Here is a 27,986-nt window from a genome sequence, read left to right on the forward strand (position 1 = left end):
ATGGGAGTTCTGTGTGCCAGGATTGGTTCAATTCCATTATTGGTGGAGTTCAGAATGCTCTTTGATTTTAGGTGAACTATAAATCCCAGCAACTACAGCTCCCAAATGACAAAATCAATCCTCCCCCAACCCCACCAACATTCAAATTTGGGCATATCTGGTATTTATGCTTAATTTGGTCCAGTGAATGCAAATACATCCTGTATATCAGATATTTACATTACGATTTATAACAGTACCAAAAATACAGTTATGAAGTAGAAACAAAAATAATTTTATGGGTGGGGGTCACCACAACATGAGGAACTGTATTAAGGGGTCGCAGCATTAGGAAGCTTGAGCATATATTTCAATTGTCTACAATCCTGTTAGCTAGTCCCAAACACAGAAAACTCCCCTTAAGCAACATCTAAGTAGGCAAATCCAGTGGATTTAATGACTCTATTCCATACCAGACTATAACTAGGATTCAGGTGGTTGAATTCAGTGGGGCAAAGACTTCAATCATATGCACACCATCCTAGTAAATTCCACTGAAACCGGAAAGGCTTTATATTAAATAGACATATATGGGATTCTACAATGTCATATATATCTAAGTCTTGTAATGGGTCCTATGTAATAAGTCCTTTCACCAGAAACATCAATGCACCCGCATTGATGTTTGTGCAATCCAGTTTTCAGTAACCAGAGTTCTAACATGCATTGTGCACATTTCCACTCTCACAGACACAATGAACATTCATTTCTCTTATTTCTCCAATACTTCATCCAAGTTACTCATGCAATCACAACCCAGTATTCGGGATTCAGAAAGTATTATAGTGCCCATTTAAGACTCCCACATCTGCTCTATGCTCGCTTCTCCTGGCTATATAGAAATTCACACAATTATAATGCACAGGCCATCCTTGGTGTATTAACATGAGTTGAACTGCAGTATTTGGATGGAAAGAGCTCTAACCAGATACAAGCAAATATGCCCCTTCATCACAGAGATACTTTTGAACCATGACTTAAATGCTTGCTTAGAAGCTGCTTAATTATGAAAGTCTGAAATGTGGCTTTTCATTTCTTTTAAGCATGTGCAGAATATTTCCCCTGAGCAATCACAACTAGCACCCTCATTACCACTTGGGCATCTGGTATAACTGAAGACCAACAGGTCAGAGGTTCAAATCTAGGGAGAGCACGGATGAGCTTTCTCTGTCAGCTCCAGCTCCCAATGCAGGGACATGAGAGAAGCCTCCCACAAAGAAGGTTAAAACATCAAAACATCTGGGCAATGTCCCCTGGGCAACGTCCCCTGGGCAACATCCTTGCAGATGGCCAATTCTCTCACACCAGAAGCAACTTGCAATTTCTCAAGTCGCTCCTGACACAAAAAATAAATAAATCTGATATATCTGTTTGGTTGATTTATGTGTGGATACAAACCAAGGAAACATCAAGATTCTAAAGAACAACTGAACAAGCAATGATATGGAAACATGTTAACAATTTTCAAAGGTCTAAAAGGAAAACACAGCACCAGAAGGAAAAGAGGGAAACTGCCAGCTTGAATCAACCACCAAAGGCATGAATGAATTCTCTCAATCTCAACCAAAACTCACGTATATGGCTTTGGCATATACATATGCTAAAGGCATATACATATGCACAGGAATCCAGAAAAGTATATTCACAGCATTAATGGATGCATTGCACACACATAAATCCCCCAAGACAACAGACTCACAGCACCCAAGGTGCACAAACCATACCCCTCACCCATGATTTCCATCCTCCAAAACATAACAATGGATCCATCCTGGCCCAGAGATCAATTTCTGCCCCCTTTGGGGTTGGGGTTCATATGGCCGGCATGCAGCCTTGCCTCAACTGGGGCCAATTATGATTCCTAAGCCCAGCAGGCCATGAGAAGTTCTGGGAGGCAGGTGCCTGGCAGTCTCCCGGTGCAAGCTGTCACTCTCCTCCGTAGCTGATCTCCTTGACCTCATGTTGGGTCCCTTCCCTGCCCCAAATCCAGATGCAGAAGGGAGGGTGCCTTTCCCCGAGCTTAGCCTCTGTGAATTAAACCCCAGTGCTGGGCTGTGGGAGCATATCTCAAATGCCCAAGATCCACCCGCCCATCCTTCTATCTCTCTATCTATCCACCCCTCCCGCATGACTGGGCTGGGCTCCGGCTGCCTCTCCAGCCAGAGGCAGCCTTGGTAACTTTCCCCTTGAACAGTGCAGACGGAGGCACGCACAGCCAGCCCCAGTATGTCAGAGACCTCCAGCCCCGCAGAAACCCCCAGCGCAGAGGGACAAGATGCCCCTACAGAAGAGCCACCCTGTGCTGAGCTGAAAGCCACCTCTGAGAAATGGTGAGTCAGACAAATGGGGGAAGACAGGAGCATTGACCGTCCCAGCAGGGTAGTTAGTTGCATGTCTGGTTTCATAACTCTGCTTGAACAGAATCAGCCTGGGGTGATACTAATGTGAGGGGTGGGCGCAGCATGATTTGATGACCTCCTCATGACATAGAAGACCTAATTCGCGTGCCACTGAAGCCAATGATGACAGGCTCTATTTTACTTCCCACATCTGTCTACCTTTCTGCAGCAAGCTGTAGGGTTAATGTAGGTCAATACATGGATATTTTCATGTGGTATGCAGGAGAGGCCCAGAGGCAAAAGACTATGAAAGTGAAGGGATTTTCCAGATGTCCAGACCAGATCCTGAGTCTCCAGTATTTGTGGGTCATCTCCAGGCATAAGATGAGGATGGAAATATTTCCAGTTTGGGGCAGCTATGCTCCAATCTAGAGGAACGGGCTATGTGCAAATCTCCAGTTCAGTTAATTTGAAAGCTTTAATTGATTTGTTGCAGCACCTTGCAAAGATTCTTTGGGGGTGGTCTACAGATTTACTCAACTTCAATGTATTGTCAAAGGCTTTCATGGCCAGAATCATTGGGTTGTTGTAGGTTTTTTCGGGCTATATGACCATGTTCTAGAGGCATTCTCTCCTGACGTTTCGCCTGCATCTATGGCAAGCATCCTCAGAGGTAGTGAGGACTACCTCTGAGGGTGCTTGCCATAGATGCAGGTGAAATGTCAGGAGAGAATGCCTCTAGAACATGGCCATATAGCCCGAAAAAACCTACAACAACCCAGTTACTCAACTTCCTCCTTTTTCTCCCAGTTGCCAGAGCTCACCCTCCACAATACTTTGCATCTGGCTAGAAGATACAAGCCTAGATCAAACGTTCCTCATCCCTAACTAAGGTGCCTCGGCTTATATTCGGGTTGGCTTATATTCGAGTATATGCGGTAATTGTGCTTGGTACTAAAGGCACTAAGTTTAATTATATCACCAGGGGCCGTGACTAGATCTCAGGTTTGGGCTCAGTAACCTCAGGGTTTGGTATAATCCTGAACTGGCAACCCTAAAGCCAGATGATTTCTTGAATCTAGCCAAGGAAAAATGCAAGAACCCAAAGGTATATAATATATGAAACAGGAAAGCAACCTAGTCTACCAGGATATCCTCAAAGTTCACATCACACTTAGGCCAGGAGTGGCTGAGAAAGAGAGTTTGGCACCTAACGTGAAAAATGTAAATAGGGACCCAACATCCTTGTAAAAAAATGTTTTTTCAAGTGTAGATTAGAATACAACCATCAAAGGAACTGAAATCCACAACCAGAAGCAACTGCCTCATTCTGCCTCATAGTAGAGAGGTCAACATACTGCACAAACCTGTCTTTTGCCTTGTCCCTGGGCTCTGATATATAGCCTTGTCCTGTTTGAAAGAGAAGGCAGATCCTTCCTCTCCCCTATCTATTTGCCATGTCAGATGGAGATGGAGAAAGATACCATTTTTAAAAAACCAGAAGTAAAGAAAACTTACAAAATGAGCAGGGGAGAAATACAGAATGGGGATCGTGATTCTTAAGGGTCTAAACAACCTAAAGGCACTAGCTCCGATCTAACCTTGGAAGCTAAGCATGGTCAAGCCTGGTTAGTACTTGGATGGTGAGCTACCGATGAATATAGGCTGTTATAGGCTATATTTCTGAGAAAGACAGTGGCAAATCACTGTGTATTCCTTGTCTAAGAAAATGCTGTGGAAGTCATAGGGTTGCCATAAAGCAATTTGAAGGCACAAGTTGTTACTGAACCAATTTCGGTAAAGGCCAGCTTTCGGATAAAACAGAATTTTCAATCTGCCAGAAAGGCTTGTCATTCCAAAAATACCACACCAAATGCTTACATAAGATGTATGTTCTGTGTTTCTTAGATCTAACATTGTTTTATTGAAGTGCTGGTTTAAAATGTAATATATGAACATTTTAAAATAACAGAAATACATGCATCAGTAAGCCATATTTGACTGTTGGCACAGCTCGCTGGCCAGTATATACTCATCCTGGTTCCAGAGTACAGTTTTATTGTGCACTCAACAGGCACAATAAATAACTCCATTTAAAAACTCATTTCTAAAGTTTCTATCTGCAAATTTTCCATGTTTTCTCACCACTTCTTTACCATTAAAAGTATGTTTAGAGAGGGAAAGAGAGGAATAAGTTCACAATGTCTTTTGACTAGTATGCCAGGAGTTGCCAGTCTAAAGAACCTTTGATAGCATAACCAGGATTTTGACCACAAAATATCCAAAGGGGCTCGTAATTTCCCAAGACCCTTATAGCAACAACAGTTAAATGAGATAAGCCTGGTGAAGCAGAGACAATATCTAATTTGGACTGTGGCTCAAATTTGAGAGTAGCTTAGAAAATTGTTGAGGTTCCATCTGTAAAATGGGAAAAATCGTATGCCAAGTTAATATGGATGTTGGACCAAATTTGGCACAAATACACAGTATACCCAAATTTGAATACTGGTGGGGTTTTGGGGGGATTGATTTTGTCGTTTGGGAAGTGTAGTTGCTGGGATTTATAGTTCACCTACCACCAAAGAGCATTCTGAACTCCACCAACGATGGAATTGAACCAATCTTGGCACACAGAACTCCCATGGCCAACAAAAAATACTGGAAGGGTTTGGTGGGCATTGAACTTGTGTTTTGGAGTTGTAGTTAATCTATATCCAAAGAGCACTGTGGACAAAAACAATGATGGATCTAGACCAAATTTGGCATGAATACTCAATATGCTCAAATATGAACACTGGTGGAGTTTGGACTAAATAGACCTTGACATTTGAGAGTTGTAGTTGCTGGGATTTATAGTTCACCTACAATCAATGAGCATTCTGAACTCCACCAACAATGGAATTGAACCAATCTTGGCACACAGAACTCCCATGACCAACAGAAAATACTGAAAGAGTTTGGTGGGCATTGACCTTGTGTTTTGGAGTTGTAGTTAATCTACATCCAGAGAGCACTGTGGACAAAAACAATGATAGATCTGGACCAAATTTGGCAATGTGCTCAAATATGAACACTGGTGGAGTTTGGACTAAATAGAGCTTGACATTTGAGAGTTGTAGTTGCTGGGATTTATAGTTCACCTACAATCAAAGAGCATTCTGAACCTCACTATGACCAACAGAACCCTCGTGGTCTTTGACAACTCTTCTGACAACTCCTTGCGACCCTCCCCCAGGGGTCCTGATCCCCAGGTTGAGAACCACTGCTATAGAAAGTCACCAATGGAGAGCTGAAAGCCCCCTGGTCTCTCTTTATGCAGATATACATACCTCTGAAACCTCAAGCCTCCTCATCCTCAATTAACTCAAGCAGCTAAAGCCCAGCTTGGAGGATTAGACTATAAGGAGGAAATCTTTCTGTTGGATCAGGGGCCGAGGTGATTCCTTGTCCAAGAGGCGGGATGTCAAGCTTCCCAGAGACAATAACATTGTCCCCTTTCTGGTCATAGTATTTAGCCCAACAGTTGACATTTTTAACAGATAGGTGATAGGGTTGCCTCCTGTTTCAGCTACATGTGGGAGGGTTTGTTTGGGGAAAACACTCTGCATATGCTCAGATACTTTACAGCAACCATTCATTCCATGCTCCCCAGCCAGAGTTCTACCAGTTTATAAAGATCCTATGGCTGAACTTTGCTTGAGCTCACTATAAACCCAAATATATAAATAGTTTAAAGGCTTAATTATGGGTTCAGAATAGTTGGACCAGGTAACACAAGTTTTACTTGATTTTTTTCCACCATAAAAGATAACAGAAGCAATGAGGAGAAAGGTCACACATTCCTTTGCTCTTTCAGCTTCAGAGTAGCCAAAATCTGCTGCATTTCACCTTTTAAAAAATGGAAATGAGGTTAAAGAGTGAAGAGATGCTGCTGGAGCCTTTCTATGCCATATATATTTTGACCCATGCTTTTCAGTTCTGGCAATAGAGCAGATAAGGCAGGACAAGGCAAAGGTGGTGGGCATCCAGGACCCTTTGTTCATTGAGTGACCTTAGAAAAGCACCTGCTGAGCTCTGCACTTCAATACAACTGCCTCTTCACTGGTAATTTTCAAGATCCTCTGCCCCTTCCTTGGGCATTTTTCCTACTAACTTGACCATCTTTTAACTCTCAGTGCCAACCATCACCTTCACCACTCTCCTATCCCCCCGCTTCTCACTCCAGGTGACATTGCTGTGACTTTATAATCTCCGCACCTTCGTTTCTATCTGCCAGGTTAATCCTAATGTCTTCAGAAAGGGGATTTTCTGCTGGGAGTCAATAGTTTTGTATCTCCAAGAAATAACAGAATGCACACCATGTTTTCCATTATTTTAGTTAGTTAGTTTGCAAAGAGATCTTGTAGCATTTTGGGGATTGATGGAGAGAACAAAGTTGGTAACGAAAGCTTCCACAGACTTAAGATCTACAGTGTTTGATTAATACATCTTGACACTACTATAACTCCATCACTTAATGCTATGGGATCATGGGATTTGTAGTTTTATAAGGTCTTTCAGACTTCTCTTACAAACCGTGCTGGTGCTTCACCAAACTACAACTTCCATGATTCCCTAGCATTAAGCATTGGCAGGCAAAGTGATATCAAACTTCATTAATCCTACAGTGTAGATCAGTGGTTCCCAACCTGTGGTCCGTGGACTACCAGTAGTCCATAAGAACTAAAATATGGTCCGTGGCCTCACTGTTACTACACTGTTGCAGCAAGAGTGACTGGCAGGCCTGTAGCAAGGGGGGGAGGGGGTTAGGGGTTCAACCCCCCCCCCAAAATGTTTCAGATTTTTTTTTAAAAACCTGGTTTACTCATGAATTTTAACTGGTTAATCAAATCCCCATGCTAAGTCTATGAGATGCAAAAAATTAAGAGTCCCTCCAGAGCTGCAAGCACTATCTCATGCAAATATTGGCAATCTATTCACACTGTCATTACTTGCAGCAATAGCCGATGTAGTTGTTCTGGTACAGCTGTACCATGAGCTCCAACTTTATTTGCTTTGTATTAAATGTTTGATTGCAGTCCTAAGTTTCAGGGACTCTGCAAATAGGTGGCTTCTTTGGTTGCAGTCATAGGGCAAGTCGCCTGTCCATCATTAAGTTTTGGTCCCATCCCTTGCTCAGGGCAATTGGGAAGGGAGCCATTTTTAGTTAGTCTCAGCAAGGAAAGCTAACGTACAGGACGTGTGCAAGCTTCCCCTGTACAAAAACTTCAACCCTTAAGACCTTCCGGGGGAGAAAGGTCTTAAGAGTCTCCAAAGAATTTGCAGGAAAACAGCCCTAAAGACCAAAGAACTCCAGCTGGAGAACATCTACTGCCTTGCTGGTAGGTCCACTCAACGTTTGAGACGCAGTTTGACCTGGTAGCAGAGCCCACATCAGTAAGGGTTAGATTACAGTCAGCCTGGGAGAAATTAAAAAGGGGATTTTCCTTTAAAGAAGTAGTTATTGAAGACAGTTGCCTGTTCTTCATGGGCAAGATTAGGAATTCACCAGTTGCCTAAAAGCTTGGAATCATTTGCTTAACTTTACTGAAGACAAGAGAAGTTTCTGTTTGATTGTTCATTAATGAAAGACTTTGTTGTACTTCTCAAGGCATCTAAAGACTGTTTGTGGTGGAAACCTCTGAGAACTTCTCTTTAGGCCCCCTGGCTTCCCGCTGAGCAAAGGTTGCACATCCTGTTCTAAAGACAATTATTTACAGGCCCAGCGCGCGACAGAACAGTAGTGATGCAACCAAGTTGGGGGGGTAGGGGAAGTTGAATGCTCTCATTAAGGAGGCCAGACTTGGTGGAGGTGGTTGACAAGGGCGGAGCTGCAGGCTATTGAAGGCTGCTCTGCCCTCTGCTGTGCTCTTTGCTTCAGCATGAGCTAGGAGGCAGGTTTCAACCCCCCCCCCCCCCCCGGGAAATTTTCAACCCCTGCCCCCGGAAATTTCAACCCCTCCCGAAATTTTTTTCTGGCTACGGCCCTGGTGACTGGTCTCACAAAACCCTCTTATAGTGCCGAGGCTTATTAAATATTGTTTTCTGTGGCCGAGCAGATGGCTACTACTGGATGGCATATGTTCTGTATCAGAAACTAGAGATGATGTGGTCTGTCCAATGCAATTTTCTGAATCAGCACCCCAAATAAGGCTGGCTGGGAACTTCCAGAAAGGAGAAGTGATAAACTGGCCAAGGGGGCTCATGGTAATATATGTAGCACGCCAGGAATATATGCAGTGTGTCTGTCCTTCCAACTTTTTTCATTCTCTTCAGGCATTTTTTTGGCTGCTGCATTACACTCTTGATTCACATTCAGTTTGTGGTCTACTTAGACACCTAAATCTGATTTAATTTATGAAAAGAATGCTGGCAGCTGCCCAAGCTTTGCTATGACTTCTTAAACATGCAGATCAAATTATATATATACTCATACACTCCTTTCCGCCCATTTAGTTTAGAGTTCCTTATTTCTCCTATTTTAATTTCTGCTCCTTTGCACTTCAACAGTCTAATTAAGTCTTCTTATGTCAAGACTTAATTAGACTGTTTAGGAATATTCTCTGGTATCACAGACAAATGAGTAAAGCCTAAAGTACATCTGACTAACAAGCTGGACAAGGCAATTTCGAAACAAAACCCCATTGGCAAAAAAGCCAATGGGATTTTGGCCTGCATAAAAAGGTGTATAGTGTCTAGGTCCAGGGAAGTCATGCTACCCCTCTATTATGCCTTGGTTAGACCACACCTGGAATATTGTGTCCAATTCTGGGCACCACAATATTGAAGAGAGATGTTGACAAGCTGGAATGTGTCCAGAGGAGGGTGACTAAAATGATCTACGGTCTGGAGAACAAGCCCTATGAGGAGTTGCTTAAAGAGCTGGGCATGTTTAACCTGAAGAAGAGAAGGCTGAGAGGAGACATGATGGCCATGTATAAATATGTGAGAGGAAGTCATAGGAAAGAGGGAGCAAGCTTGTTTTCTGCTGCCCTGGAGACTAGGATGCGGAACAATGGCTTCAAACTACAAGAAAGGAGATTCCATCTGAACATTAGGAAGAACTTCCTTACTCTGAGAGCTGTTCAGCAGTGGAACTCTCTGCCCCAAAGTGTGGTGGAGACTCGTTCTTTGGAAGCTTATAAACAGAGCCTGGATGGTCATCTGTTGGGGATGTTTTGAATGTGATTTTCCTGCTTCTTGGCAGGGGGTTGTAATGGATGGCACACGAGGTCTCTTCCAACTCTAGCATTCTATGAATCTATGAATATATATATATATATATATAACATAACACAACTATACACACACACATACATGCATGCATGCATACATACATAAATATAAAATGTCCTGGATTGGGATTCTCGTTATACCTCTCTAAATGATCACATCAAAACTATTATACCATATGTTCTTACTTTGAAAATCCAAATCTTTCCATTTTGAGAGGAAAAATACACATCTGTGTACACATATTCCTGTTAAACCTAGTCTTTATTATCCAGTCATTTTATAGCCATGGCCTTTACTAGTCCCTTATCTCTTTTGCTTTAACAATTGCTCTATAATCCAAAGGTCCAGGCATGTAGTCGGGGGGGGGGGGGGACTTGGGGGGCTTCAGCCCCCCCCCCCCCCCTCGGAAATTCTCATGGTGGTCCGCGAGAAGGCCTTACTGGTACATTATTTAAACTGTTATGTTTATTCATATCATGATCTGATCACCATGCTCAATATATCCCATATGCATGGGGGTATTGGGGTAACGATACAAAAGGTTTGCTAGGTTAGACCCTCTTTCACTCAGACTCAGTCCCTCCCCCCCCCCCCCCCCCGAAAAAAATCCTGGCTACAGGCCTGCAAAGCTCCCATTCTTGATAAAACTGAAATAACTGCCAAAAACAAAATCTCAAAACAGCAGTATCTGAGTTGGGAATTGAATAAGTTTTAGGGCTAAACTAGATTTAGTCTGGGATATCTGGACCTGTATGTTTTGGGCTTATTTTCTTATTTATCACTGTATAGAGTGGCATACTTTAAGAGCTCTTAAACAGTAGAATAGACTGCCTCAGAGGGCAGTGGACTCTCCTCCTTTGGAGATCTTTAAGCAAAGGTTGGATGATAATATTTGTGGAGTGCTTTAGTTGTTTTGTTACTACATGGCAGATGGTTGGACTAGTTCAGTGGTTCCCAACCTTTTTTTTTGACCAAGGACCACTTTGACCAGGGACCACTCTCCAACATTAGTACCAAAAGAGTTACGAATCAGTTTTTGGTAAACTTTGGATTCGGTTTGGTTATTTGGGGTGCTGATTCAGAAAATTGTATTGGATAGACCACATCAGCTCTAGTTTCTGATACAGAACATATGCCATCTAGTAGTCACCAACTGCTCACCCACAGACAACCATATTTAATAATATAGAGCTGATGTAGTAGTAATTTTTTGTGGGTAGTCAGCATCTCCCCTCCTGACATCCCTATTGCCTCGGCACTTTAAGGGGGTTTCAAGAGACCAGTCGCTCTTGTTGCCACGTGTTTTTGACACATTGGTGTAGTAATGGTGAGGCCGTGGACCATATTTTCGTTCTTGGGGACCACTGGTGGTCCACAGACCACAGGTTGGTAACCACTGGACTAGATGGTCCTTGTGATCTTTTCCAGTTCTATCATTCTAGGTTGGGGACCGGGAAACACAAAAGTGAGGTCTATGCCTCCACATAGCAGATGGGCCATATTTTCCCTGTTTTTGCTTTATCAATTTGCTTAAAATATTTTCTGCAAAAGGAGGCCTTTGAGCTACTAGTGTGTTCAGTAGTTTTGTATTGCATCACTCTTTTTAAAAGCTTTTAACGTTCTATGACTCAACAGAGCTATTCTTTGATAAGGAAAAAATTGGGTATAAATCTTACAGATTAAATCAGTGATTTCCATGTTGCAATGTAATGCGCACACACATTCAAATGATCCCCAGCAGCTCTGATCTCCCTTTCGGCACTAATGCCGGGTGACAAGAACGCCCTGTGCCTCGCCATCTGCTAGGTCAGGGAGGCGGCAGGGTGGGCACAGCCGTCGCTAGCAATAGTGTAGGGATTTTATCAGCAGGGGACAATTAATTACATAACTGGGATAGGGACGGGACTTTGTGGGAGGGAGGCCTTTATTGGTAGCCGCTCATCCTCACCCTAGGGCATGGAAGAAGAGGACACAAAAAGAGGTCAAAGGAAGGATGGAATAATGCAAGCTCCAGCTCACAGTTCTCCCCTCTCTTTTTCCCTGTATGTGGTCTCCAAAAAGTCTTGCAGTGGCATAAGGTGGGTTATGGGGTTCCTTCATCAGAGACTGCCTTGAAAATAAATTTAAAACAGCAACATTCGACGAGTGTCGCCCAATGCAGGAAGGGAGACAGTCCACGGCTTCTGAGATACCAAAGTATCCTAGCTCTGGGAAATCAGACCCTTCCTGCGCTTTGGAGAGGGCAGCAAAAGGTCTGTTGCCTTCTACACACACACACAAACACAGAATAGCCCTTCCAAAAATCATCTAGGTGTTTGCAAATATCAGATTCAGGGGAAGGTGATTTGGATCAGGTTTGCAGTTAATCCTTCATGCCATCTTTCTACACTAGGCATGGGCAAACTTTGGTCCTTCAGGTGTTTTGTACTTCAACTATCACAATTCCTAACAGCTGTTAGGTTGTTAGGAATTGTGGGAGTTGAAGTCCAAAACACTTGGAAGGCCAAAATTTGCCCATGCCTGTTCCCAGGCAAAAACCAGGCTGAGCAACATCAAAGGGTGGTCAAGATGGCAAAAGAGCTCAAGGAGAAAAACACACATAAGCAAGGAGAGCCCGCAGCAGTTTGCTTTTGCTTTAGCCTACTGGGAAGGGCACAGTGCCACCTTTCTTCTCCCTCTTTGGTAACTGGGTGCAAACAACTTTTTCACTTTGAACTCTGTTTGCAGCAATCAAAGTAAACTGAGAAGACAAGGGAAACTGGAAACAGAAGAGTTAAACTGGGACAACTGAAAAGTAGAAAAACAGAAGGTTAATCAGAACTCTCCATACGAGATTGGGATGGCTGGAGGATATTTCATTCTGATGGAAATCAACCTCTCCCACAAGTGTGTTCTTTTTGTCCCATTTGTAAAAACATACCAGCACCTGTGCTTTCAGTGATGTCCAGTGGCTCTGATGCCCGTGGGGCAGTGAATCCATTTAGGGGGTTAAGTAAGAATGTTAAAACAACTATCCAAGGTAGTGAACCCTTGAATAGCTCTTTTAAAGTTTGGAATAAAGCCCGAAAAAGATTCATTGCCCCAGTGACATTAATGCCACCAGCTGCCATTGGTTTCTTTCTACTACTTATGACACAATGGCTATAGTGATACATCTTACAAGGCTGTAGAAAGTACTGTAAGTAAAGGTAAGGGTTTCCCCTGGCATTAAGTCTTGGTGCTCATCTCCATTTCTAAGCCGAAGAGCCGGCGTTATCCTTAGACACCTCCAAAGTCATGTGCCTGGAGCACCGTTACCTTCCCGCTGAAGCGGTACCTATTGATCTACTCACATTTGAATGTTTTCAAAGTGCTAGGTTTGCAGAAGCTGTGGCTAACAGTGGGAGCTCACTCAACTCCCTGGATTCGAACTGCCAACCTTTCGGTCAGCAAGTTCAGCAGCTCAGAAGTTTAACCCACTGCACCACCGGGGGCTCCTCAACACAGATAATATGGATTAGATGCTTGTTCCCACCTTGTGGATGGGAAGCAACCCACTGGTGTGAAAATCATCTGTCAGACAGATGGCAAGCTATATAACCTCAGGATCTCCCAGCAGGACTGAAGACTGACAGGTTGGAGGTTCGAATCTGGGGACAGCGAAGATGAGCTCCCACTGTCAGCTCCAGCTCCCCATGCAGGGACATGAGAGAAGTCTCCCACAAAGAGACATCAAAACATCTGGGGCCCTAGGAAGTACTGTATTACTGCGATAATTTATGTATGTATGAATCTTTTAATCTAGTTAATAACCAGAAAATGCAAAAGATGTCCTGAAATGTAGGAAGGGACCACAAAGGCTATTTAGTCCACTACCACCTTATACCCAGAATATTTTTCCTATTTACTTAAGGGAGGCAACAGAAATCATGTCGATCTCCAGATATTGTTCACTACAACTCCCAACATTCATCACTGCTGGTGAAGGCTGCGGAGAGTTGTAATCCAGTAATACCTCCATGCCCTCATCATAGAACCATAGAGTTGGAAGACTGCATGGGCCACCTAGTCCAACCCCTTGCCATGCAGGAAAAGCATATTCAAAGTACCCCTGACAGATGACCATTCAGTCTCTGTAAAAACCTCAAAAGAAGGAGCCTCCAGTACACTTCAAAGCAGAGAGTTCCAGTGCTGAACAGCTCTTCCAGTCAGGAAGCTCTTCCTAATGTTCAGGTGGAATCTCCTTTCCTGTAATTTGAACACATTGCTCTGAGTCCTAGTCTCTAAGGCAGAGGAAAACAAACTTGCTCCGACATCCTTTCACATATTTATACACTGCTGGTATGACTATCACAGTAAACTTGTGCTGGGTTGTATGGCATAATGTAAAATAAATCATGTGTGGTTCACGTTTGATCAGTCTACACACTGCCTTGCCAGAGAAAGAAAATATGCAATGAAGAACAAGTAGTTTACTCTTCGTAGATCAGAACAACACACATAATGTCCGAGATTTAATATGGTCTTTCTTTGTGTCCATATGAGAGACCTTCTTTCAGCAGCCAAGAAGCAAATCAGTCTGTCTCTCTCTGCTTCTCTTTTCTTCTTTGTCTGCACATGCATAGCTCAAGCCTGAACAAAAATGTAACAGTATCCAAAAGTCCCAGGCTCAGCCATCTCCCTGGGCATTCCCGGATCAATCAGCTTCATGCATTTTATTTTACAGTTGACACACACACACTCTCACTTATTCTTTGCATGCTCCAACAGATTGCGCTTTAAAAAAAAAACAGAGTTACTAAGCTCTTCACATCAGAACCCCGTGTACAGGGAGTCCCCAAGTTATGAACAAGGGGACAATAAATATTTATTTATTTATTTATTTATTTATTTATTAGCCATCCCATGCCACGCGTTCCTGTGGCCTGCTCTGGTGGTCACGGGGGTTCTGTGTGGGAGGTTTGGCCCAATTCTATCATTGCTGGGGTTCAGAATGCTCTGTGATTGTAGGTGAACTACAAATCCCAGCAACTACAACTCCCAAATGTCAAGATTCTATTTTCCCCAAACTCCACCAGTGTTCACATTTGAGCATATTGAGTATTCGTGTAGAATATGGTCCAGAAATATGGAAAATAGAGGGAGAAACCGTGGAGGCCGTGACAGACTTTGTATTTCTAGGTGCAAAGATTACTGCAGATGCAGACTGTAGCCAGGAAATCAGAAGACGCTTACTTCTTGGGAGGAGAGCAATGTCCAGTCTCGATAAAATAGTGAAGAGTAGAGACATCAGACTGGCAACAAAGATCCGCCTAGTCAAGGCCATGGTATTCCCTGTAGTAACCTACGGATGTGAGAGCTGGACCTTAGGGAAGGCTGAGCGAAGGAAGATCGATGCTTTTGAGCTGTGGTGTTGGAGGAAAGTGCTGAGAGTGCCTTGGACTGCGAGAAGATCCAACCAGTCCATCCTCCAGGAAATAAAGCCCGACTGCTCACTGAAGGGAAAGATACTAGAGACAAAGTTGAAGTACTTTGGCCACATCATGAGGAGACAGGAGAGCCTAGAAAAGACAATTATGCTTGGGAAAGTGGAAGGCAAAAGGAAGAGGGGCCGACCAAGGGCAAGATGGATGGATGGCATCCTTGAAGTGACTGGACTGACCTTGAGGGAGCTGGGGGTGGTAACGGCCAACAGGGAGCTCTGGCGTGGGCTGGTCCATGAGGTCACGAAGAGTCGGAGACGACTGAATGAATGAACAATGGTCCAGATCCATCATTGTTTGATTCCACAGTGCTCTCTGGATGTAGGTGAACTACAACTCCAAAACCAAAGGACACTGCCCACCAAACCCTTCCAGTATTTTCTGTTGGTCATGGGAGTTCTGTGTGCCAAGTTTGGTTCAATTCCATGGGGTTCAGAATGCTCTTTGATTGTAGGTGAACTATGCATCCCAGCAACTACAACTCCCAAATGACAAAATCATTTTTTTTGTGAAGGACATACATTGGGCTGTTAGGTGTCTTGTGTCCAAATTTGGTGTCAATTTGTCCAGTGGTTTTTGAGTTCTGTTAATCCCACAAACGAACATTGCATTTCATTTATATAGCTTTATTATAGTATTTATATTCTGCCCTTCTCACCCCGCAGGGGACTCAGGGGGGATTACAATGTACATATATATGGCAAACATTCAATGCCATTTAGACATACAGCATATATAGACAGACACAGAGGCAATTTAACATTCCAGCTTTTCCAGCTTCATGATTCTGGCTGCAGGGGGACACTTAGTCCTTTGATGGAGTACTTCCTCATTCTTCTGCATGCTGCTGGAAGGTTTTATGGCTTTATAAATCAGTTAAATTATCCTCCCCACATAAAGCAGTATCTAAATTTCCTACTTGACAGATGCAACTGTCTTTCGGGCTGCATGGGTAAACAGCAAGCAAGACTATTAATGATCGGGAGCTTACCCCAACCTGGGCTGGCTTCAAAATCATAACCTCTCAATCAGTAGTGATTTAATGCAGCTGGCTACTAACTAGCTGCTCTTCTTAAGTTGAATTTGTTTGTAAGTTGGAACAGGTACATTTTTAAATTGTACCTCCATATGTGTGTGTGCGTGTCGCACTTTGGATAGCATAGGGAAGGGTTAAACCCCTGTGGTGTTCAGAAGATTTCACAAAACTTTCAGTCCTTGTGGTAAATAGATTTTGAAAAAAATGGCTTGTTGTGGAAACAAGAGTTTGTGATAAAGCTTCAGTTGGGACACCTTTCCCCCATGGTAACTCTTTCAGGATTGAATTTCCCTTCCAAGGGGTAGATTTTTCTCATTTCCTATTGTCTCACCCCCGTTCTTGGAGCCCTCGGTGGCGCAGTGGGTTAAACCCCTGTGCTGGCAGGACTGAAGACCGACAGATTGCAGGTTCGAATCCGGGGAGAGCGCGGATGAGCTCCCTCTATCAGCTCCAGCTCCTCATGTGGGGACATAAAAGAAGCCTCTCACAAGGATGACAAAACATCAAAACATCTGGGCATCCCCTGGGCAACATCTTTGTAGACGGCCAATTCTCTCACACCAAAAGCGACTTGCAGTTTCTCAAGTTGCTCCTGGCATGACAAAAAAAAAACCCATTCTTAACTATGAATCATTTGAAAGCCAGATGTTTGTAACTGAGAGACTAAATTTATACTCAGAATAAAGCGTACTTGGAATCTGAGCCCAAAATGTATAGATTTGTTTAAATTGAATGCGTGGGAGGGAGGGAGATTTTCAATCTGCTATGCGTGCCCAGTCCTGCCATGCCAGCTGGTCACATGGCCCCAAGTGAATGTGATGGGAAGGGACAGGCAGAGGCAGCCGGCTAAATCCTCTCCCTGCATGACAAAGGCCCCCAATGGCTGGCACCCATTCTGCCACGTGGGTCCCAACTAATCCACTGCCAGCAGCACATTGTTGACCCACATTGGGCTCTTCCTGCTGTGTTTCCTTGACAACATGCTCTGCACAGAATTCCATGGCTGAGCAGACAGTAGCCTTCACGTGCCGGCACACGGCACACTGTTCGACAGGTTAAGCTCCCCTCGCCCACCTCCTTAGTGGTACTTTTTGTAGCCCCTTAGGATGATTTTTTGCATCCCTCAAGCTCACCGAGGATACTTACTCCCAGGCACCAAAAGAGGGGAATCAGCCAGATACCCTTAAAACAGATACTCTAATGCTGCGACCTTTTAATACAGTTCCTCATGTTATGGTGACCCCCAACCATGAAATTATTTTTGTTGCTACTTCATAACTAACTTTGCTACTGTTGAATTGTAATGTAAATATCTGATATGCAAGATGTATTTTCATTCACCGGACCAAATTTGGGACAAACACCCGATACACCCAGATCTGAATACTGGTGGGGTTGGGGGGGGATTGATTTTGTCGTAGTTGCTGGGATATATAGTTCACCTACAATCAAAGAGCATTCTGAACTCCACCAACGAAGGAACTGAAGCAAACTTGGCACACAGAACTCCCATGACCAACAGAAAATATTGGAAGGGTTTGGTGGGCGTTGACCTTGAGTTTTGGAGTTGTAGTTCACCTACATCTAGAGAGCCCTGTTGGCTCAAACAATGATGAATCTGGAACAAATTTGGCACACATATTCAATATGCCCAAATGTGAACACAGATGGAGTTTGGAGGAAACAGACCTTGACATTTGGGAGTTGTAGTTGCTGGGATTTATAGTTCACCTACAATCAAAGAACATTCTGAACTCCACCAATGATTGAACCAAACTTGGCACACAGAACTCCCATGACCAACAGAAAATACTGGAAGTGTTTGGTGAACATTGACCTTGAGTTTTCAAGTTGTAGTTCATCTACATTCAGAGAGCACTGTGGACTCAAACAATGATGGATCTGGACCAAACTTGGCACGCATACTCAATATGCCCAAATGTGAACACTGGTGGAGTTTGGTAAAAAAATATATCTTGACTTTTGGGAGTTGTAGTTGTGGGATTTATAGTTCATCTACAATCAAAGAGCATTCTTTTTTTTCTTTTTCTTTTTTGTTGTGTCAGGAGAGACCTGAGAAACTGCAAGTCACTTCTGGTGTGAGAGAATTGGCCTGAACCCCAACAACAGAATTGGGCCATGGGAGTTGTGTATGCCAAGTTTGGTTCCATTTCATCATTGGTGGAGTTCAGAATGCTCTTTGATTGTGGGTGGACTATCAATCCCAGCAACTACAACTCCCAAAATCAATTTGTCTGAACCCCACCAGTATTCAAATTTGGTCGTATTGGGTATTTGTGCCAAATTTGGTCCAGTGAATGAAAATACATCCTGCATATCAGATATTTACATTACAGTTCATAACAGTAGCAAAATCACAGTTGTGAAGTAGCAACAAAAATAATTTTATGGTTTGGAGTCACCACAACATGAAGAACTGTATTAAGGGGTCGCGGCATTAGGAAGGTTGAGAAACACTGGTGTAGATGCACCATACATGGGACACACTACTCTCAGAGAGAGAAAAGCACAGGAGATGGAGACGAAATGGTTAAGTGACTCCACTCCCAGCATTTGTTGACTTGAGATGGTTGCCTCATTTTGAATAATTTTAGGGCCAACCAGGATCCAGCCAGAACATCTTGTCTCTCACTTTCAGCACTGACCAAGGAAAGAAGCAACTGGGGAAGCAGAGAGATGTACTAGTACAGCAAAGCCAGCAGGCAAAGGAGCAGGACTGGAGCTGACTCATTGCGAGCTTCATTAGCACCAAAGAGAATGGGCAGCCACTCGGCAGTAATGGGGACAGGATGGCCCCGCACCAGTAACTCCTTCCCTGCCGCAGTGTACAGCTCCATCTGATGCCAATATTGGAACAGGCCTAGGCAAATCTTGTTAATGAAAGGGTCGCTTAGGGTCACCGTAAGTCAGAAAGAATTTGAAGGCACACATCAAGCATGGGCAACATTTAATTTTTTTTTCATATCAGGAGCGACTTGAGAAACCGCAAATCACTTCTGGTGTGACAGAATTGGCTGTCTGAAAAGGACATTGCCCAGGGGACGCCCAGATGTTTTTGGTTCAGTTTGGTTTGATGTTTTACCATCCTTATGGGAGGCTTCTCTCATTTAGATAAGAGTGGCAAAGGTGAAACTCAGATTCAGTTTCATGATCCCCCCCCCCTTGTTTAAAAAGAGCAAAACAATGATTTTACTGGGTTGCTGTGAGTTTTCACAGCTGTACAGCCATGTTCCAGAAGCATTCTCTCCTGATGTTCCACCCACATCTATGGCAGGCATCTTCAGAGGTTTAGAGGTCTGCTGAAAACTAGGCAAGTAGGGTTTATATATCTGTGGAATGTCCAGGGTGGGAGAAAGAAATATTGTCTATTCGTCAATCAGGGTCAGCTAATACCTCCCAACAAAGGATTACCCCAGGCAGGAAGCAGCCAGGCTTTAAAGCTGAAATATCATTCAATGCTAATCAAGGTGGCGAATTGCAACATTCACACTTGACTTCTTTCTCTCACCCTGGACATTCCACAGATATATAAACCCAATTTTTCCTAGTTTCCAACATACCTCACAACCTCTGAGGATGCCTCCCATAGATGTGGGTGAAACGTCAGGAGGGAATGTTTATGGAACATGGCCATGCAGCCCAGAAAACTCACAGCAACCCAGTGATTTCGGTCATGAAAGCCTTTGACAACACAATTATTTTATCTCCAAATGGTCATTTTTTTTTTGCCAATTTTGGGGCTCCCTGAGACATTTTAGGTCTTATTTCATTAAGAAGCCAAAGAGAAATGATTTCAGGTCACTCCTTGTTTTGAAAAACAGTCTTTCCTGGGACTGCTGTAGTTGAGAGTAGATGGCTAAAAGCATTGAGAAAATGCTCTATACCTTCCCTAGGGAGAATTGAGTGCAAAAATAAAATTGTGATGGGGAGATATTGTGGAATGGATTTTGGACCCTATTCAGATTCACCAGTGGGTTAACATTCATCTGAAATGTGTGGCATAATTGCACAAGACATTAAGGAATGTGCAATCACATTCACTGAGGAATGTGAAGGAGCAAAGACAGCAACCAACAAAAGGTAGAAACAAGAGCACAGAAGGTTTTGATTCGGGGCAATGGGCTGGATGATCTTGGTTTAGTGCTCAAATGACCACGATGAGGACAAATAAGGTCCACACCTGTTAGATCGCACTGGTAGGAGGCAACAAGGGTTAAAATTTGGGAGATTGACATCTAACCACCACCGTCAGAAATGAAATACAGTAGAGTCCCACTTATCCAACATAAACAGGTTGACAGAACATTGGATAAGTGAAAATGTTGGATAATAAGGAGGGATTAAGGAAAAGCCTATTAAACGTCAAATGAAGTTATGATTTTACAAATTAGGCACCAAAGCATCACGTTTTACAACAAATTGACAGAAAAAGCAGTTCAATGCACAGTAACGTTATGTAGTAATTACTGTATTTACGAATTTAGCACCAAAACATCGCAATGTGTTGAAACAGCTGTGGATCCGGGCAAGAGGCAGACTGTGTTGGATTACACAGAACGTTGGATGAGCAAAGGTTGGATAAGCGAGACTCTACTGTTGGCTGAGCATTTTATTGCCATGTTGGAAGTTGTTGACAAAATATTCTAGAAAATTGCATGGTTTCTTGGGCAGCTGGACAACTGATCAAGAGCAATCAATCCTATCTCAATCAAGGTTCAGCTTGTATATGCTTTTTCAAAAATGCCTTGAGTATCGTCATTGTGGAAAACCGCCTTAGCTGTATCCAACTAGCAAGATGTTCTGGTACAATTGTACCATGAGCTCCAATTTTGTTTGCTTTGTATTGAATGTTTGTTTGTAGTCCTAAGTTTCAGGAACTCTGCAGATAGGTGGCTTCTTTTGGCTGCAGTCATAGGGCAGGCCACCTGTCCGTCATCGTTAAGTTTTGGTCCTGCCCCTTGCTCAGGGCAATTGGGAAGTGGGCCATTTTGTTAGTTAGTCTCAGCCAGGTTAGCTTACGTATAGGATGTGTGTAACTTCCCATGTACAAAAGCTTTAGGAATTCCCAGGGGAATTCCCAGGGGAGAACAGCTTTAAGAACTCTAGGGAAGCATTCCTACAGCTTTAAGAATTTCCAGGAAAACAGCCTTAAAGACTAAAGAACTCCAGCTGGAAAATATCCACTGCCTTGCTGGTAGGTCCACTCGGCGTCCGAGAAGCAGTTCGGCCCACATCAGTGAGGGTTGGATTTCAGTCAGCTTGGGAGAAGTTAAAAAGGGGAATTTTCCTTTAAAGAAAATGTTATTGAAGATAGTGCCTGTCCCCTGTGGACAAGATTGAGGGAGCCAATGGTTTATCAAGAAAGCCTTGAAGTACCTGTTTGATTTCATTAATAAAAGACTTTGTTGTACTTCTCAAGCCATTTGAAGATTCTTTGTAGTGGAAACCTCTGAGAACTTCTCCTTGGGCCCCTGGCTTCCCGCTGGGCAAAGGTTACACATCCTATTTCTAAAGTCAACCAAATACAGGCCCAGTGCGCGACAAAACACAAGAAGAATTTACGTGTGCTGTGCTTTATCAGGGTCACTAGGCCTTAAAAAGAACACCTTTGGATGGAACCAGTCTCCAAAGGAGGCTACACGAGCTAAAGGAGATTAAGTGTAATGTACTTACCAGGGAGTATGAGACATGGCGATACTAGAATTATAGTGGAGTACTACAATTGCTCTAGAAGAAAGTGAAACTATCTTTGCTAATCCCTTTAAGCTCCAAAAGGGTACAGAACGTCAACTGCTAAGGCAAGCCCTCCCTAACCTGGTGCCCTCGAGATGTGCTTCCCGGACCACTGCCATACTGACTGAGGATCATTCGATCACATTTGGAGGTTGCCAGCTTGGGAAGGCTTTTCTAGGATGATTCAAGTGGTGAAGAAAAGAGTCCAGCTCAGGCTTCGAGTTCTGTATCTTTAACAGATGCTCTGATTGCAGAAATCAGCAACTGTTTCTTTTACTCAAAGGTAATACAATCCTGGCATTGGTCCTCATTGCTGCAGATCAAGCATCTATCCGTGAGATGACTGTCTTAAGGTTCTTTGGCCTCTAGCTGAACTCTTCCTGTCCTGAAACATACCCTCGGCAGTCCTGATTTAGCAGGAATGGTCCTGATTAACACTCCCTTTGCCCTCTCCTTATTTAACTTCTGCAAACTGAATTCAAAGTGTATATTACCTCAGAAGGATAGGAAAGGAAGGGGCAGAATCTTGCCTCTTCTGTAGGTCCAAACAAATGCAAACTACTGCAGCTTTTCGTAGTTTTGCATTATTCCTCACTAATAACTATTTCTATTTTGACCATACCATGTATTTTGGGAAATTGCATTTATAACCTTTTGGAAAAAAAACACATTTTGGAGATCATAACTTTTTATAAAAGCATGACCTTTCAGAGAAGAGCCAAAAAGGCTTTAGAGTAGAATCTTCTCTTGTGGTATACAACCAGATGTAATTATGCAAGGCAATAGTTTCTGTTGTCAGACTGAGTGACCTGTTATCTCTCATCTGTTAGGAAAACAGAGATTTGCCAGTGCAGAAATACAGCAGAGCTTCAGAAGTGTTATATATATATATATATATATATATATTCTCCCATAAAATAACTTGTTTTATATCATGCACTCAAAAGGCAAAAATAAAGTAGACTTTGATTTAAAAAAATAACATATTTGGTTTACTCACAACATTCATGTGTTCAGCATACACAGGTACAAAACATATCAATCCAGTTTCAGATATGTTTGAGATAGTTCCCTGTGCCAGCAGTCCAGGGCATTTCTCTTGTAGCAAATACAACTATCAACCAGTCACACAGTCAAAAGGGGAGAGAGAGCATGTGGTCTGCAGCCCCTTTTATAACTTCTCAGAAAACATAGATTAAAGGAAGCTGCATATCAGAACATACATACAGGAAACAGTAAGCAACAAAATCGTAAACAAACAGATTGCTAGAGAAAGCTTGTTAAAGCTTGTCATTTCCAACAATGCAGGCATTGGGTCATATCCCTGTTTTCACCTGTGAAATGTTGGAGGATATATGAAGACGATGTACATACACATTTGCACATATGCCTGGCTTTCATAAGAGTATGCAATATTTATATTTATTTATTTGGACCATTTATATCCTGTCCTTTCTCGACCTCCAAGGAGGGACTCAGGACGGCTACCAACAGGCAACAACTCGATGCTGAAACAATAAAACACATCATAAAATACAATCAAATGTCTAAAAAATAAATATCAATATACATTAAAACAGTTCGCCAGGTTAAAACATCATCCAAATCCATCCAAATTGTGGTCCAATAAAATCTCATCATTGCCAGTAAAAGCAATCTAATTTGCAAACACTTTCTCCCATAACCAGGATTTAAGTTTCTTCCGGGAGGTCAAGAGGGAGGGGGCAGATCTAATCTCCTCAGGGAGGAGTTCCACAGCTGAGGGGCTATCATGGAGAAGGCCCTGTCTTCCGTCCCCACCAAACATGACTGCGATGGCAGTGGGACCAAGAGCAGGGCCTCCCCAGATGATTCCTGGGACCCCATTTATTCTCTGGAACCTTAAAGGGTCACACTTGTACATTTTGTCTTTCATCATTCTGCTCAACTTGTGGCCCTCCAGACGTTTGGGCCTCCAACTCCCAGAAGCCCTAGTCAGCTTGTCCAATGGTCAGGAATTCTGGGAACTGAAGCCCAAAACATCTGGAGGGCCACAAGTTATGTAGGTCTGATTCTGAGCAAGTGACCAAATATATCAAAAGTCCTAGATGGTTTGGGTCCAGGTTACCTACAGGATCGCCTTCTCCTGCAGAATCCGTCCCTTAGGACACTGGGATTCTCTGGGAGATACTTACTCCAATCAGCCAGAACCCAACTGGTGACTGTCACCCAGAGGACCTTTTCAACACGACTGTGGAATGACCAGCTGGAAAAAATCCATCAGAATTTAAGACCCAATGGAAGACTCATCTCTTCCGGCAGGCCTACCCAATCAATTAAGAGTTTTGGATTTGCATTTTCTATTGCCACTGTCTGATGATCTTTGTATCCTGTGTGTGATGTATGTTTGTTATAATAATATGTATATTATTGTATTTTATGTTGATATGTTATGATTTTGTTGTATCCCGCCTTAAGCCATTACGAGAGGCAGGTAACAAATAAAATATATTATTATTATTATTATTATTATTATCATCATTATTATTATTAAACACAAGGATGGGGAATCATGGAGCCATCCAGATGTTGTTGAACTGCAAACACCAGGAGCCTAGCCAGTGTAGCTAAATGATGAGAAATGCTGGGAATTCTATTCAATACATCTAGGAGCCGCTATGATTCTTACATCTGCTCTAGCTGGACTTCTCAACTATGGTTACATTTCATAAACAGCCTTTCCATTAATACTTCCATTGTTGCCCTTATCTCTGGCTTGCAGACCTAACCACCCCAGTCTTGGTTTGTGTATGCTGGTTGTCTCTAGCACACACAAACAATGCATTGCCTTTATAATTAGATACATTTAAAACTAACAACTTTCAAAAATATCTAGGAAAGGTTCACTGGAACTTTGTCAACAATTGCTTAGCCAAAAAAAAAATGTTCCAGGACTGTTACTGCATGGTAAATAAAGATCTGAATCCTTCATTGGGAGCAATCATTCAGAATGCATGACATCTCTAGCAAGCTTTCAGAAGCACATGATGGTATTTTTGGTCCTCTGCTACCACCTACTGCTCATTCCTTTGAACAGCAACAATTGACAAAAGTCCAAATACTTGAGCAAAAGTCTCTCCATGCCTCAGAAAAAATTGGTATCTCTCCCCAATGGAAGCACCCAAATTGATACCTAGTGGCAGAAAAGAGGTCCCAAATTCCTTGTGACTCAAAGTAATTGCTGCTCATCTGTAACCAACATTGCTGATCCAGAGGGACATTGATCTGCGTCAGTGCTGCTAACTCCCAGACTTTTCATCAGAGAAAAAAAAATTAACAATATTTAAATATCTGCCTCCATGTGTTTTGGTTTTAATTTGGACTTTACTGGATTTCTAGTAAGAGGAGGTGTTCTCATGCCCAAAGTGTGGCATTCTATGTGCGTCTTGACCACCTCCTTGCAAATCCTGGTTCACTGAAACTGCCAGAAAGGCTCCAAAAGCAGAACCATCCTTTCCAAAAAGAACTGATCTCTTCATAATAGCACTATGCCTAGAACAGAACAGGATGTGGCAAAGAGATATATACAGCCTTGGTGGGTCAACCATTCTGCTATACAGGCTGGCTTTTGACAATCAAGCTGGTTGCTCTTGGATGTTTTTACTAGATGACTGCTGCTCTCTGTACTAAGAATTTCACCTGAGATTTTACTTACATTTAAATTATTTATGACAATTAAGGAGGCCCCGGTGGTGCAGCGGCTTAAGCTGCTGAGCTGCTGAACTTCCTGACCAAAAGGTCAGTGGTTCGAATCCGGGGAGCAGGGTGAGCTCCCGCTGTTAACCCCAGCTTCTGCCAACCTAGCAGTTCGAAAACATGCAAATGTGAGTAGATCAGTTGGTACAGCTTTTGCATGAAGGTAATGGCACTCCATGCAATCATGCCAGCCGCATGACCTTGGAGGTGTCTACACACAACTCCAGCTCTTCGGCTTAGAAATGGAGATGAGCACCAACCCCCAGAGTGGGACACAACTAGACTTAATGTCAAGAGGAAACCTTTATCTTTACCTTTTATGACAATTAAGTCTACAGTGCCACTTTTTTGTAGGCAGGCATTGTATCAAGCTAATAAATACCCAAGTAACCCAATAGAAAGAGAAATCTCATTTGGTTCTGGAGCTTGTGGAGGACACCACAACATTGCTCCAAGTAATAAAATGCTTGGAGGTTTTATGCTAATGCCCCACAGACTTAATGTTTAAGATACAAGGCAGGGGTGTTGTAGTTGCTTTTAAATACCTCAATTGTTTCCATTTATCTCTGCAGTGTTAAAGAAAAGGGGGAAGAGGCATGCAAGGAGCTGCTGGAGGCATACCATTCTTGTCTGAGAGCACTGGGCATGGCTCACCCAGATCTAGCAACTAGCCCCTCGGTAAGTGAATGCGAGACTATACTAACCGCTGAAGTGTTATACAGAGCCAGGTGCTGGGCCTAGGAAGGAGTTTAATATCTTTGGAACTCAGCTAGTATGAAGACCTACAGGCAAACCAGAAAAGGAAGGAGGCAATAACTTGACCATCCTCAAAGGACACAGAGCTACTTAGCTTTCATCTCCCCAGAGGAACAAATAGCAGCAACACGGCCTTAGCCCTTCATTGTTGACTCATTCAGAGAAGGACACTATAGTTGTTGACAAAGGAAAATAGCACACAGTACAAGGATACTACAAGTGAGGGGGATCACAATATTTACCTTCCATCTCTTGAGTTCCTAGTGAAGAATAGAGTGAGATTAGGGGTGGAGGATCCCTTAACTGAACTGCTTGTCACAAGAAATGTTTTCAGTTTGTTTAGATTTTGGAATTCTTATATTTGCATATATGTACACAATGAGATATCTTGGAGCTAGGACTCAAAACTAAACACAAATTTTATGTTTCATGCACAACTTATACAGTACACATAACTTGACAGTTTTATTCAGTACTAGCCATTCACTGCCACACATTGCTGTGTCCCAGTCTGTGTGTATGTGTTTTGTGTGTGTATATGAGTGTGTATATATTTGTGTATATGAGTGTTTGTGTATATACACATGTGTTTTTGCGCATGCGTTATAATGTATTTTTTCCTTTTTGGCTTTTGAAGTCTCTTCTACTGTGTTTTTCAGTGTTTTATGAGTGATGGTCACTTGTTGGCCTGATAGGCGTATTGTGTCCAAATTTGGTGTCAATTCGTCCAGTGGTTTTTGAGTTATGTTAATCCCACAAACCAACATGACATTTTTATTTATATAGATAGATGTTGTGCATGAAACAAAATGTGTGTACATCGAGCCTCAGAAAGAAAACATGTCACTATCTCAGCCACCCATATGGACAATTTTAGAGTATGATAGCTTTAGGACAGTGGTTCTCAACCTGCGGGTCCTCAGGTGTTTTGGTCTACAACTCACAGAATTCCCAACCAGTTTACCAGCTGTTAGGATTTCTGGGAGTTGAAGGCCAAAACATCTGGGGACCCACAGGTTGAGAATGACTGTTTTATGATAAGGGGTGCTCAACCTGTATCATGAAATGAATGAAAAAAATGTGGACATTATAGTGGCAGAAGAGAAGGGGCTGCAGACAAGATCACTGGGAAATGGGGGGAAACGCAGCATCATCATCCTGTGGTTTCTTTTACTTACAGCTACCAAGTCAATGAAGATCCTATCCGGCCAAGTCTCGGGGTTTCTCACAGCACTCCGTGGCTCTCCAGGAGCAAAGATCCAGGGCGGATTCTGCCCAGGACTATAGACAACTGTACCTGAAGGTATGGGAGCAAGTGTTCCCAAGTGTAATAAAGACCTTGTGTTTTATTCAGGCTGGACCTGTATTAGTTACCGAGTTGCTGTTTCCTACTACACCATCCCAGTGCTCATAACACGCCACACCCAGAACCTTGCTTAATCCAACTTTTGTTGTATCTGTTTGTGTGTCTTCATTTATATAGCAATATTTAAAAGAAAAGTTGCCAAAAATGCTTTATGCATAAATAAACTGTCCTCTGGGCCAGCCTTGTGACAGGTCAGTCGACATTTTCATATAACCGCTGGGAAA

The 27,986-nt window shown here is 42.9% G+C and overlaps 1 protein-coding gene across 1 annotated transcript; it reads left to right on the plus strand.

Annotated features, from left to right (window-relative positions):
* Positions 1 to 1,947: 1,947 nt before the first annotated feature.
* On the plus strand, positions 1,948 to 27,745 carry LOC132778059 (cytochrome c oxidase copper chaperone-like). Its single transcript, XM_060780672.2, has 3 exons — positions 1,948 to 2,369; positions 26,213 to 26,318; positions 27,577 to 27,745. The coding sequence occupies exons 1-3, from the start codon at positions 2,266 to 2,268 to the stop codon at positions 27,589 to 27,591; spliced, it is 225 nt and encodes a 74-aa protein (XP_060636655.1). The 5' UTR covers positions 1,948 to 2,265; the 3' UTR covers positions 27,592 to 27,745.
* Positions 27,746 to 27,986: the final 241 nt, after the last annotated feature.

This window comes from Anolis sagrei, chromosome 6 (assembly GCF_037176765.1).
Source record: "Anolis sagrei isolate rAnoSag1 chromosome 6, rAnoSag1.mat, whole genome shotgun sequence".
Lineage (NCBI taxonomy): Eukaryota > Metazoa > Chordata > Lepidosauria > Squamata > Dactyloidae > Anolis > Anolis sagrei.